The sequence below is a fragment of the Medicago truncatula genome, chromosome 8 (genome assembly GCF_003473485.1).
Source record: "Medicago truncatula cultivar Jemalong A17 chromosome 8, MtrunA17r5.0-ANR, whole genome shotgun sequence".
Taxonomy (NCBI): domain Eukaryota; kingdom Viridiplantae; phylum Streptophyta; class Magnoliopsida; order Fabales; family Fabaceae; genus Medicago; species Medicago truncatula.
Genome location: NC_053049.1, coordinates 15,227,203 through 15,240,215, shown reverse-complemented (window position 1 = coordinate 15,240,215; position 13,013 = coordinate 15,227,203). Strand labels below are relative to the sequence as shown.

At 33.6% G+C, this 13,013-nt stretch overlaps 2 protein-coding genes across 11 annotated transcripts; one reads left to right on the top strand and one right to left on the bottom strand.

Moving 5' to 3' along the window:
* Nucleotides 1–3,774: 3,774 nt before the first annotated feature.
* LOC11445264 (disease resistance protein RUN1) lies at nt 3,775–8,100 on the top strand. 10 transcript variants are annotated; one of them, XM_024773423.2, is made up of 7 exons: nt 3,776–4,409; nt 4,776–5,907; nt 6,022–6,147; nt 6,376–6,438; nt 7,103–7,248; nt 7,701–7,753; nt 7,822–8,100. In XM_024773423.2, exons 1-4 carry the CDS (start codon nt 3,970–3,972, stop codon nt 6,379–6,381), a joined length of 1,704 nt encoding a protein of 567 aa, XP_024629191.1. In that variant the 5' UTR covers nt 3,776–3,969; the 3' UTR covers nt 6,382–6,438; nt 7,103–7,248; nt 7,701–7,753; nt 7,822–8,100. The 10 variants fall into 10 exon arrangements, with proteins under 10 accessions (XP_039685427.1, XP_024629191.1, XP_024629194.1 ...); XM_024773426.2 differs by lacking the exon at nt 7,103–7,248 and adding an exon at nt 7,043–7,102; XM_024773425.2 differs by lacking the exon at nt 7,103–7,248.
* A 441-nt stretch (nt 8,101–8,541) lies between these two features.
* Nucleotides 8,542–8,964, bottom strand: LOC11445762 (benzyl alcohol O-benzoyltransferase). Its single transcript, XM_003627864.2, has one exon. It carries the CDS (start codon nt 8,947–8,949, stop codon nt 8,557–8,559), a length of 393 nt encoding a protein of 130 aa, XP_003627912.1. The 5' UTR covers nt 8,950–8,964; the 3' UTR covers nt 8,542–8,556.
* Nucleotides 8,965–13,013: the final 4,049 nt, after the last annotated feature.

Sequence of the window (13,013 nt, the reverse complement as noted above, 5' to 3'; positions counted from 1 at the left end):
TTAAACGATGTCGTTTGAGGTGGTTTACAAAATTGAGAAGAGTAAATAGTCAATTACCCCCCTGAAATTGTAACTTTCTTCAAAAATCCCCCTGAATTTTGCAAAATGTCAAAAACTCCCTCTGAAATTGTCAAGCGTCTGTCAATTACCCCCTCCGTTAATTTCCTCCATCCAACATGCTGATGTGGCCGTTAACTGCCACGTGGCGCTGACACATGGTCAAAAAAGTCATGCCACGTCATAGAGGGGTAATTGACTATATTTATTTTTTTATTTTAAAAATCTGATTTTTTTTTTTTTTATTTTAAAAATCTGATTTTTTTTTTCTTTTCATAATTAACATTTGTGCCACCCATTGAACATGCAAATACCCCCCTGAAATTAAACATTTATGTGCAAATATCACCCTCAAATTTAAAATTTATGTAGCAAATATCCCCTCAAATTTATAACTTATATGTCAACATCCTCTCCAAATGTAAAACTTATATGCAAATTACACCTTGAATCATAAAACTTTAATGGTTAAGTAAAACTTATTCTTAATCTATAATTTACTATATCTCTAATAACAATAAAAAAGAAAAAAAATCACATCTTTAAAATAACATGGAAACAGAGATGCATATGCATCAAAATGTTGTGTTTTGAGAGCAAATAATTGCAGATCCTACAGAAGAAAAAAAATTAACAAGGATGCACCAATAACCTCTCCCCCTTTGTTTTATTTTAAAGATGTGATTTTTTTTCTTCTTTATTGTTATTAGAGATATAATAAATTATAGATTAAGAATAAGTTTTACTTAACCATTAAAGTTTTATGATTCAAGGTGTAATTTGCATATAAGTTTTACATTTGGAGAGGATGTTTGCATATAAGTTATAAATTTGAGGGGATATTTGCTACATAAATTTTAAATTTGAGGGTGGTATTTGCACATAAATGTTTAATTTCAGGGGGGTATTTGCATGTTCAATGGGTGGCACAAATGTTAATTATGAAAAGAAAAAAAAAATCAGATTTTTAAAATAAAAAAAAAAATCAGATTTTTAAAATAAAAAAATAAATATAGTCAATTACCCCCCTATGACGTGGCATGACTTTTTTGACCATGTGTCAGCGCCACGTGGCAGTTAACGGCCACATCAGCATGTTGGATGGAGGAAATTAACGGAGGGGGTAATTGACAGACGCTTGACAATTTCAGGGGGGTTTTTGACATTTTACAAAATTCAGGGGGGTTTTTGACGAAAGTTACAATTTCAGGGGGGTAATTGACTATTTACTCAAATTGAGAATTGATAGCCAAGTAAGCATGCCACATCAACAATTATACACAGTAAGATCCAAATCAGCATGCTACATCATCATTTTAGCAAGTTAGATGCATCAGATAATGCACGTTTTAATTAATTTACTATTCAATCATCATCTTTTTTCCCTCTTCCATCAAAACCGTCAAATCAATTTTTTTTTCCACAATCCTTGAAGCAGCAATCTTAGAAGGTTTCAACACACATTTAATGTCAAAAAATATGTAATGCACGTTTTAATTAATTTACATTTTTGATTATACTGTCAGTTTTTCGTATTTATTGACATGCAATGTAGCAGTAATTAACTACCGATGGCAAGTGGCAGCGGCAGTATACTACAGTTGGGATAGCAGCAGGTAACTGCCGTTGCGATCCTTAAAAAATGTGACTCTCTGCCTATATATTTTTTTGAGGTTGAATTAATTTTGAATTTGATGTTATTGCAATAGTAAGTTGATTATTTATAGTTATGTGTTGTTTATTTATAGTTATGGTTGAAAACACAGATGATGATCCGGTTGAGACAAATCTATTTTTGCCAATAATTCCAGAGAGGTCACACTGCCTAAGGTTGAAGTCAAACCAAACATTAATGGAGCTTTCGTCCATGTTGAATCTGCATTATATGCTGGAGAATATGACGATGACTCAAATATTGAGGAGATGTCTTACTTAACCAAGAGGTTCCAATACAAGAAAAGAAGGTTTCTAGGTAGACGCAATGAGTCTAGCGGATCAAGTTTCATAAACAAGAAAGAAGATCAACAAGGAGGTTGCTTCAACTGCAAGAAATTTGGTCACTTTATGGCCGATTGTTCAGAGTTACATAAGGGAAAGTCAAAGAAAGAAAGCTCCATGAAGGAGAGCTACGGAAGCAAGTTAAGGAAAAGTTTCATGGCAACATGGGATAAGATGGATAAAGAATCAGACTTTGATGAAGAAGAAACAAATCTGGGTATGATGGCCATAACAACTTCTGATGCATAATCTAGTTTAAAATTTGATGATAATGATGAGGTATCTCCTGAACAAACTCATAATCTTGTAAGACGTTGTTTGAACAAACTCATAATCTTGTAAGACGCTGTTTGAACAGTTTGATTTGTTGACAGAAGAATCTAAGTTCTTGAAACACCAAAACAAGAGTTTGTCGATCCAAAATGAAATTCTCATGATGAGAAATAAAATTTTGGAGAAAGATCAATTTTCAAACATCAAGAAGTTGACAGACCCTTGACAAAATGTGATAATGCTCTTGAAGAGTCTATCATGGGTGGTGGTTGACAGAAGCAAAATAGCTCACATGATTTGTCAAGTGAGTATGCACAAGGTAGAAGAAATTGGGTTCACAGCAGAATCTGTCAAAAAGACTCATACTCTTATGAAAACAAAGAAACCTCCTTATTTGGAATGCATAAAGAAGGTTTCTGTACTCCCACTCTTTTCTGAAAACTGAACAAGTCAGAATCTAAGAACTCAGAGTCTAAGGTTTTGATCAAATCAAAACCAAGAACTCTTGAGCTCAAGATTAAAAAAAAGTTCAAAACCTAAATAAAAGACGATTTCAAGACCAAAACTTTTTAAATCAAAAGTCTTAATGATTTTAAGCCACAAATCTTGAAGCTTAAAATTTTGAAGAGGTGTGTTATTTGAACAACCATTTGTGGGACAACTTTTGAGTCAATTATAAATTTATAAAAAAAATAAAAATAGATATTAACACGGAAACCAAAACAATAAAAAGAGAAAAAAAAACATAATATAAGTATGGAAAAAAAAATTGTTATAAAAGTTGTACATATCATTTCTCATTTTTTAATTCTATTTTTATATTATTATCTTGTAGTTTTAGGACATGCCAAAACATTTTCATTCCACCAAATATGATAATGATTTTTATAGAAAGTGTGTTAAAATGAAAGTTGTTAACATTTTTCTTTGAGGTAAATTTTCAATTTGGTTGCCATAGTTCGTTTCAAAAACTAAAAATGGTTATGGAGTGTAAATAACAAGCGAAATGCTGTACCAAAAAAAAAAAAAAAACAAGCGAAATGCTAACAAAAGCATGACCGAAATAATAATGAGGTGAAATATTTTAGTGGCGTTTTGGCGGATTCCAGAAAAGTTTGTAAGTTTCGTATGAACATGTGTCCATTCTTCACCAACCCTTGGATTTGTTTTTCATCTATTCTTCACCCTTGGATGGTTTTATAATATTAAAAAAACCTTACATAGAGACAGAGACGAGACACTCCTAATCTGGTGGTGTCGTTGTTGGCTGTTTGGATCATGTTTCCGTGCATTTAATATTTTAAGGCATTCATGTAGCCGGTCGTCGGTAATTGTTTGATCAGGATCTAATGGTTTAAATTTAAGGTTCGGATTTTTGTCCAGATCAAAATGAGACAAATATTTTATTTCTGAAATGAAATAAATCAAAATGATACGATTGTTAATCTAAATTTCGACTGTCTTGTATTCATTTCATTTCACGTACATTTGCATTTTATAGCGTTGTTGATATTAATCAATAGCAGGTGTTTCTTCTTTCAAAAAAAAAAAAAAAAAAAGCAGGTGTTTGTTTCTCTCTGTCATCTGTCACTCACTCTCCCGCCCGATCCAGCCTTCTCCAGTTAACCATCAATCGTTGTTATGAACACCTTCAGTAACTTGCGTGGTCCAAAACCCTCAACATATGGCGTTTTCATCAGCTGCGGTGATGACACACGCTTCAGTTTCACCGGCTTCCTCTCTCATTCTCTCAATAATCGTGGCTTTTACACAGCTATTAATCATCGGGATTCAATTCAACACTGCAGGATTTTCATTTTCATCATTTCTCGTGATTACGCGTCTCGGTTAGATGAACTTGTCAACATCATGGATTTGTTTGCAAAGGGGAACGGTCGACAACAACGGATTTTGCCGGTTTACTATCATGTCAATCCCTCCGATGTTCGTCATCAGAGTGGTAGTTTTGGAGAAGCCTTGTCTTCTTTTTATAACAATCTTCTCGTATCTGATTTTGAGGTGGAAAAACGGAACACGGTTCTTCGTCAAGTTGCTGATTTTCGGGGCTGGCATCTCGATCCGTAAGTACCTCATCTTAATCAAAAACAATTTAGCCAATTTAGTGAATAATTTTTCTCCTTGGATGGTTAATGAGGTGCTAATTGTATGTATATTCAATAACTACATATTTGAATTGTAGTAAGTATTAACTGTTAGTTACAATCCAAATTGATGTCAAATTTGTGTTAAATTAAACTTCTTACACTTCATCACCATGAAACTTCTTACATTTTTGTTTTTTGTTTTTCATTTTCTAATGTATAGTTAGTATATTGCCAAATTAAGCTTAGTTTAAATAGGAAAGAAACACTTGTTTGTTTAAAGTGTTGGATATTAATGTGACACATTTAGTGTGTCCTCACATATACTTCTTTTGATTTGGGCAGAGCCAGGGGTATATATGAACACCAGTACATTGAGGAGATTCTTCAAGAGGTCTCTAAACACCTGGCTTGCTCAATTGGCCTTGATCATCGAGTAGAGAAAGTTATGCGTTGTTTGAATTACAGATCCAATGATGATGGAGTCTGCATGGTTGGGATATGTGGAAATCCTGGATTTGGGAAAACAACACTAGCTCGTGGAGTTTATCACTTTTGTGGCGGCATTGACTTTGATTGTTGTTTCTTTTTTGATAATGTGGGAGAGCATTTAATGAAACATGGATTAGTTCATCTCCAACAGATGCTTCTCTCTGAAATAGTTGGACACCACGCTGGTACTATGTTTGAAAGTTTGGATATAGGGATCCCATCAACAATAAAACACATTCTCTACCAAATGAAGGTTTTCTTGATTATTGAAGATGTTCATGATTCGGAGGTCTTGCGAGCCATTGTTGAACTTACTACTTTCTTTGGTTCTGGTAGCAAGGTCATCATTACTACTCAGGAAAAACATCTGCTAGAACATCATGGGATTGAAATAATATACGAGGTAGAAAAGTTGGATAAGAAAGAGGCTTTTCAGTTGCTTAGTTTGAAGGCTTTCAAATCTATGAATTTTAAATCCAATTATTTGAGCATTTTAGAACGAGCAGAAACTTATGCTTCTGGCCATCCATTCCTTTTGGAGGTTATAGGTTCCAACTTGGGTGGAAAAGATGTAGAAGAGTGTGAATTTGTACTAGACCAATACGAAATGATTCCAAATCACGAAATCCAAAAGATACTTCAAGTTAACTTTGATGCCTTGGGGAAACATTGCCAGAGGATGTTGATTAACATTGCAAATCAGCCCAAAGAACAGGAATTGTCATTGGTTGAAGACACACTTTATAAAATGTATGGCGCCTGCCCAAAACAAGATATCAGAGTCTTATTTGATAAAGCTTTTATAAAGAGTAATGAGCTCGGTCAAGTGAAATTACATGGTTTGACACTTGACATGGTTAGAGAAAATTCCCCCATCGAATATCCCTGCAAACATAGTAGGTTGCAGAAGGACATTCTAGAAGAAAACATGGAATATCCCTGCAAACGCAGTAGGTCGTCTAAGGATACTTTGGAAGAAACTGTGGTAAGATTGATATGGATGGCTTCATTTTTCATCTTTCAATTTGATATATCTCCTTTGTGGCTTTGACAATCTAGTAACCTTGTTTATTCATTTAACTTACAAACAATGATATAGGAATACCACAAGCAAGAAATCCTACCCTCCTCTAATGATGGAAGCATGATGAGGGATCCGATGGAGGTGGAATATCAACCGTGTTCTTCCTCCTCTTCTCAAAGATCCATTCTTCATATTTCTGAGGTAAACATACATTACAATGGCATCTGATATTGAATTTTTGAAAAGTAAATCAGGGGGCCCATAGCCCTAGCAATGTTTATGAAACTCTGCTACAATTATCATAGTGGTTTTGATACTTACAAGCTTTGATATGATTGGTTGTTTATCTTTTCTGTGAATAAAAAATGACAGTGATTTTTGATGCTGTTGCTTGTTTAGTTGTAAACTTTATTTTTTTGGTGATATCAGGTGTAATCTAACACAACTGGGAGAAACAACGGCAAAATTCTGTCACTAGTTAACCAGATTCAGGTGTTCATTTTTTCCCATTGTTGTGCTGGTTAAAGTTAATATTCTGCTGTTCCTGTTGGTCACTTGGTAGTAAATTATTTTGTTTATTTTATGTTCTCTATTTATCTTGGTTTATACTTTATATGAAGTTTATATTTCAGTTTGTTTGCTATATAATTTGTTTGTTTTTTTCGTTGACTTAAAAATGCTTATATGCAGTAGATGTTTTTAATGTTTTGTAATGTTAAAATCTATTTCACCTATGCTATTTTGAATACTGTTCTCAAATATTTTGTTTCATGAATCATGATATGGTTTGATTCATTATTTGGAAAATATGTCTTCCATTTTATGATTTCAAATTCATGATAACAAATCTGTTTCCTTCATACTTCATAAATTATTGAACATCCCGAGTTTTCCTGTCAATATCATGTAAGTTGCTAGAAGCCTTCTTGTGATTAAATTAGTTGGCTTTTGGTACTGTGACAAAAGGATTCAGCTATTATTGTTATAATTGTAAGCCCACTTGTCAACTGTACTAGTTTAAACAACAAAGATAAAAATTTGGTAGTCTTTTTGATAGTCCATAAGGTCTAACATTACTATCATGAATTTATTTCAGGTTCTGTATTCCTCTAAAATTGGAATTTCCAAATTATTAATTTCTATTGCTTTCTCTCAGGTACTAATTAAATGCAATTTGTCAAGGGACACAGGAAAATGAGTAAAGTTTTCTCTTTAATTAGACCGTGACAATCAAGTTCAGGGGCAAGTGTTTGAAATACTGAAATTGAAAATTTGATGCTTCATATCTATAAAATCTTTTAGGTTCTAATGCTCAGCTTCTGAATCTACCTTTCAAGTGTTTTCTTTGGATCTCATGCATTTTTCTGTTCTTATTTTGATTTGTTACTGTGCTTTATGTTCTATTGAGCTCATCTAGTCTACCATTCTAGAATTGTTTCCTTCTTAGTTAGTCTACCATTGTTACTTGTAACAATATACTTTGTTTCCCTTTTAAACCAAGAGGAACTATACAATCAAACATTTGTCATTGGGAATTTTTTTACAGGTTTGATTATATTGAACCAGTTAGGCTGAGCTTGTCATGATGTATTAAAAGGCTAATAGGCCAATAAAATTTTATAAAGCCTGCACATCTTTTTTTTTTCTTCCACTTTCCACAACATACTCAGTGATAAATTACATGATGTATTAAATTTCTCTCCATTTATAATTATTTCTCTACCGAAAGCTCTGAATATTTATATTACTTGCAGGCTTGCTGGAGTAGGAGATAACATGAAGGTAGTATTTGAAAGATGCTACTGAAGTAAGATATATTGATATAAATTTATTTCTTCCACTCCTATCTTCACCATTAATCACGTATTTGGTTAGGTTTGTGATAGGTACGAGAATAATCACACACACAAGAGGAAACTGGACTGAAATGTTACTAGTCCTTGAGGATTTTTTATAACTCCTCGTCATAATATGTATTTTAGTGTTTTAAAGAGTCTTTTGTTATTTTATTTTAGGATTTAGTTTAGGATTTTTAGAAGAATCTAGTTGAGTTACTGGTAGTTTGGGAATGTATGTAATGTATTGAGATAAAATAAGTCAATAAAATTGTATCTACAAAATAAATTAATAAAACACAGTTGTAAAATTTATAGATGGATAGAAACACTAAAACAATCATGTCTGATAGAAAAAAAAAATTACATGAAAAAATAAGAGGATATTTAAAAGCAAAAGGACAATTTCAATAAGTGCAAATACAAAATGTTAAAAATAGTAAAAATCCAGGCCAAACATATCCCGCAAAGTTTGAGGATTGCTTTTTAGGCCCCCTCAATATCTCTTTAGGCCCCCTAAAGATACAAAAATGCCCTTAATAATACATCCGGTAGTTTATTTTAATTTTCAAGATTTTGTACGTCCGGAATGTATCAACCGGAAGCACATTTAGGTTGACTTAAGTACACTGTTTTAATTCAGACCCACTTTGTAATTTATCAAACACCTCTTTCCATTATTTTGTGACGGTTAAGAAAAGCTTGTTGGCATGTTCTATTTAAATGCACTTTCAACTTACTCCTGTCAATCCAAATTGTTATCAACCCAGTTTGCCTACAATAAAAGAAGCTCATCCAAACAAGGAAAAGGAGGTTGAAGAGCATCACCAAATTCTTTCAAACTAACATCAGCATCAGCTTCAATAAACAAAATACCTTCATCATTACAATCTACCATAAGCTTCCTACCAGGACCTTCCCTTAATCTACCTGCAAATGGATAATAAAACACAAGTGTTTTTGCTAATGCTTTTCTAATAATATCAACAGGGTCTTTCCCTGCCATATTTGGATCATATTTATAAAATTGGATCGCTGGAATTTGAAAACGTAACCCTTCTTGGTCATCTATGTCTGAAAGTAATTTTATTTCATGAGGTGCAGGTTTTGATGGTCTTACATATTCAGGGGCACACCTCTTCACTGTGAATAACAGAGGTTGGGCCATAGTTAGGAAGATATAATTGAGGAAAGGGTACTAAATCTGATACTGGTTATTATAGAAGGTATGGTATATGCAAGTATATATAATGTGCCATATGCATTGCTGTGTAACAAAGGCTAATTTAGTTCGGTATTTATATACCGTACATATAAGAAAGGCTAATTTAGTAATTTCAGGGGGCCTAAGAAGATATAGGGGGGGGGCCTAAAAAGGAATGTTCGCAAAGTTTAGCACGCAAACCCAAATAGGAAACAAAGAGTCCAACAAATAAAATAGTTTTTTTTATTACAAGAACAAATCAAATACAGTTATAGTCATTCGCAATCATTATTTATGTTATTTTTTCTAAATCAAAGCACATCAAATCCTCTCTGGTAGGGCTGGACAAAAAACCGATACCCACCCGAATCCGCATGAACCGGTAGATAAAACAGTGATTCGGACGGGTCATTTTCGGATGAACGGGTCGTCGGGCTGTTTCTGTCAGTTTACAACGGATGATAGCGGACGGTTACGGACTTGGATTTTCAATCCAACGGTACTCGAATCCGACCGAGAGATACTAGTAATATTAAACTGCTTTTTCCATGGTCAATCAGCCTTTTCTCTTTCTTCTTGAGACAAACCCACGTGATCACTTTCTTTATGTGTATTTTAATACTAATTAAATTAATTTTAGCCTCTAAAATCTAATCACGTTTCTCTTTCCTAGTTTCAAAAAGCTGAAGTCTACTGCTTGAACTTTCATGTATTCTCACTCAATTTTTTATCTCTCTGAAAACTCAAACAATCTAATGTCTCTCTCTCAATCGATGCTACTTTTCATCTTCTTCATCTTGTCTATCTCAACCTCTCATCTTCATTAGTGATCTAATACAACAACAAATGTTTTCAACCAAGCAAGATCTATTTAGATTTATCTCCTCTGCATAATTTATATTCTTTTATGCCTCAGATCTGGTCTCCTCTACATCATATATGCATCTTTTAATAAATGGGAACATACACAAAAGAAGCAAATGAATTTGAAGAGTGTTGTTGTCATATTTCTTGGTTTTTTTGTGTTGCTACTCTTGATTATGTTTCTTAGTTTCTGGATTTTCTACCCTTTCATGTTATAGGTTTTTTTATTGATTAAGAACCGTTTGAACCCACCCACAAAATCCGACAACCGTTCAAACCGTCACCCTAAATAACCGCAGACACCAATGGACAGAAGTGGGCTATGTTTTTTCAACCGTGGTTTGCTTCGGATGGACGATTTTCAGCCCGAAACCGTCCAAATCCGACCGTTGTCCACCCCTACTCTCTGGAGTCTGGAGTGCATTCAAAAGAAGTATGAGTGTTTTTTTAGGTGTTAGAAGTATGAGTGTATGATAATTGAAATTGAACCTGCGACTTCAAATTTCTCTTCAAACTTCAGGTTTATCGATTATTCGGAATCAAATCATTGATTATATTTGGATTTAAATCAACGTCGACACCAACAACCAAAAGAAAAAGAAGGAATTTTTAAGGAGAATTTTGTATAAAAACAACAATCATTTCAAATGTTTATAATTGATTGAATATCAATGTTGAAATAAAAAGAGGGTCTTGCTGACGAGTGTCCTAAGGACACTTTTTAAGGTTTCCCTATTAAAAAATTATTCTTTGAAAAAGTTTAACACTTCAATTTACGATGCATCAAATGGACACTTTTTCATAAAAATTTATTATTTAAAGTCTTTAAAGAGTGTTCTATGACACTCGTTTAACATTTTCTATAAAAATATGGATCTTGCTAACCATATCATTGCCGTTAAGGAAACCAAAAGTAGCATGTTTGCATTAGTTTTAACAACATTTTAACTTTTAAAATGTTAAATTTATCTCTTTTCACTATTTTTTAATACTATATTTCTATTTTTATCCCCTTATTTAATACTTTAAAGGCAATGGTTAACCTTCTCCTAAAAATATACATTTGGTGTGATAAATCAACTTGAGGTGGTTGGAATAACAAGCCAATCAAACATATCTTTATTCTAATGAGAATATGGTTTTGGATTTGATAGTAAATATGGCAAAAACAAAATGAAACTTCACACTCACATGATTTACATTGTTCTTTAATGTACAACTTTTTCTTTTGAGACGAAATATAATTACTCAATCCGTCTCATAATTATTGTCTCTTTAGTATTTTATTTTTTTTTAAAATAATTGTCACTTTACAATATTAATGCAATATTTATTATTTTTTTTTCCACTATTATACCATTCTTTATTGAATTTCATTCAGCCTAACTACTCCACTAACTACAATTAATAAAGGTGTTTTAGCAAATGCAATTAATTTTACCATTAAAATCAACACAATGATTCATTTTCTTGATAATCGTGTACAAACCTTAAAACACTGATATTGATACCGTGAGACAGAGGGAAAAGTAACACTAATAAAGCTGTCTAATCATGAAATACATCATGAAAAATGCCGTTTTGATGAATTTTTAATTGAACCAACAAATAAATTTTCATTTCCGGTTTTACCAATTAACAAAAACCGTAATTATGAATCCACAGGGTTTTTTTTTCTCTCCTAAGGTCCCTATCCTCTTTTCTGGCCTTTTGTGGGAGCTTGTGTTTTCGATCGTTTGTCCTCAATCGGATCGAGTTTTTGTTTTGAATTTTGTGATTTTAAAACCAATCACTGATGTTTTGTGATTTGTTTGTTGAGTCTGTCCCGAGTCCTTGATGGTTCTGATTGTTGTTTTCGATTTGTTTCCTATTCTGTTTTAGCGTATCTGATTCTTTTGTCCAAACCTGATTGTTTTTATTGTGAGTATCTTCAAAGATTTTTTCTCTCAGATTTCCTTTTGTCAACGTCTGAAGTCTGTCATGTGTGGTAATGAATTATCAATGGTATCCTAGTTTTCTTTGGAAATTTTTGGCATCATGTTTCTTTGTGAGATCTACGTGTTTAAGGATAGAATCAAAAAGTGGTTACATATCAAATCCTCACTAAGTTCAATCAATATATATAAAGGACATTACAATAGGGAAGCTATGCATTTCATGATTATTAACTGCATATACCACCTAAACTACGTCCTTTCTGTTCTGCTTCTTATCACAACCATGGAAAATTTGAACTTGAACGGAGACGGAGGTGTGAATCAACCTGCTTTGTCTTCCATTGAACTGCTCGACCTCTGCCTTATTGGAAGAGTAGTGGTGAACAAACCTGTCCACTTATCCACCATCGAAGGCAGACTGGGTAACATGTGGTGTCCGGTGATGAAGATGAAGCTGTTGCCAATGGATGATAACAAATTCATGGTACAAATGTTCTCTAAGGCAGATCTTAACGTTGTGCTGGAAGGAAGCCCGTGGTTATTAGATAACCGTATGATCATTGTGAAGAAGGTAGCCATGGGAGAAGATCCATTGACGTTACCCATGAACTCTACTGAAATTTGGGTACAGGTCCATCAACTGCCTTTCGGTTTTATGGACAAAACTATTGGGGAGCTAGCCGGAAGTCATATTGGCAAACTAGTTAAATATGACGAGGATAACAACTATGGACCATGGCGGAAATACATGAGGTTACGGGTGGAGATTGCGTTGGAGGAACCCCTTCAACAAGATCTAGTCATTGAAAGAAGTGCTGGTGGAAATATCAGACTGCTGTTTAATTACGAGAAGCTGGGAAAATTCTGCTTCATTTGCGGATCCATTGGGCATACCGATAATTTTTGTCAGAAGAAATTTGAAACAAATTTTGTTGCTGGTCATAAAAGATGGGGACCTCACTTGCGGGCCGAGAACAATTCCTTTGGGGGTGGTTCAGCATCAAGCAAGTGGATAATAGACGGTCGGAGCTCCAATTCCGGTGGTCGACCGGTGGAAGGGACAAGCATTAATGAGGGTCAGACAAGCCAATTTAATGCAGGTAATAATTCAAGTATTTCAAATCATCGGTTTTATGGCAGAATTAAAGTTGAAATTGAACTCTTGTCTAGGAGTTTAATTATTTATAAATACTCTGAGTGTCAAAGGTCAAATGGTGAGGGAATGGT

What these genes read in the sequence shown, in the direction of transcription:
- LOC11445264 (XM_024773425.2), top strand. Translation starts at nt 3,970, where the DNA reads ATGAACACCTTCAGTAACTTGCGTGGTCCAAAACCCTCAACATATGGC. An exon ending in CGGGGCTGGCATCTCGATCC is followed by an intron (nt 4,410 to 4,775) that starts GTAAGTACCTCA and finishes TGATTTGGGCAG; the next exon opens with AGCCAGGGGTATATATGAAC. An exon ending in ATACTTTGGAAGAAACTGTG is followed by an intron (nt 5,908 to 6,021) that starts GTAAGATTGATA and finishes ACAATGATATAG; the next exon opens with GAATACCACAAGCAAGAAAT.
- LOC11445762 (XM_003627864.2), bottom strand. Translation starts at nt 8,949, where the DNA reads ATGGCCCAACCTCTGTTATTCACAGTGAAGAGGTGTGCCCCTGAATAT.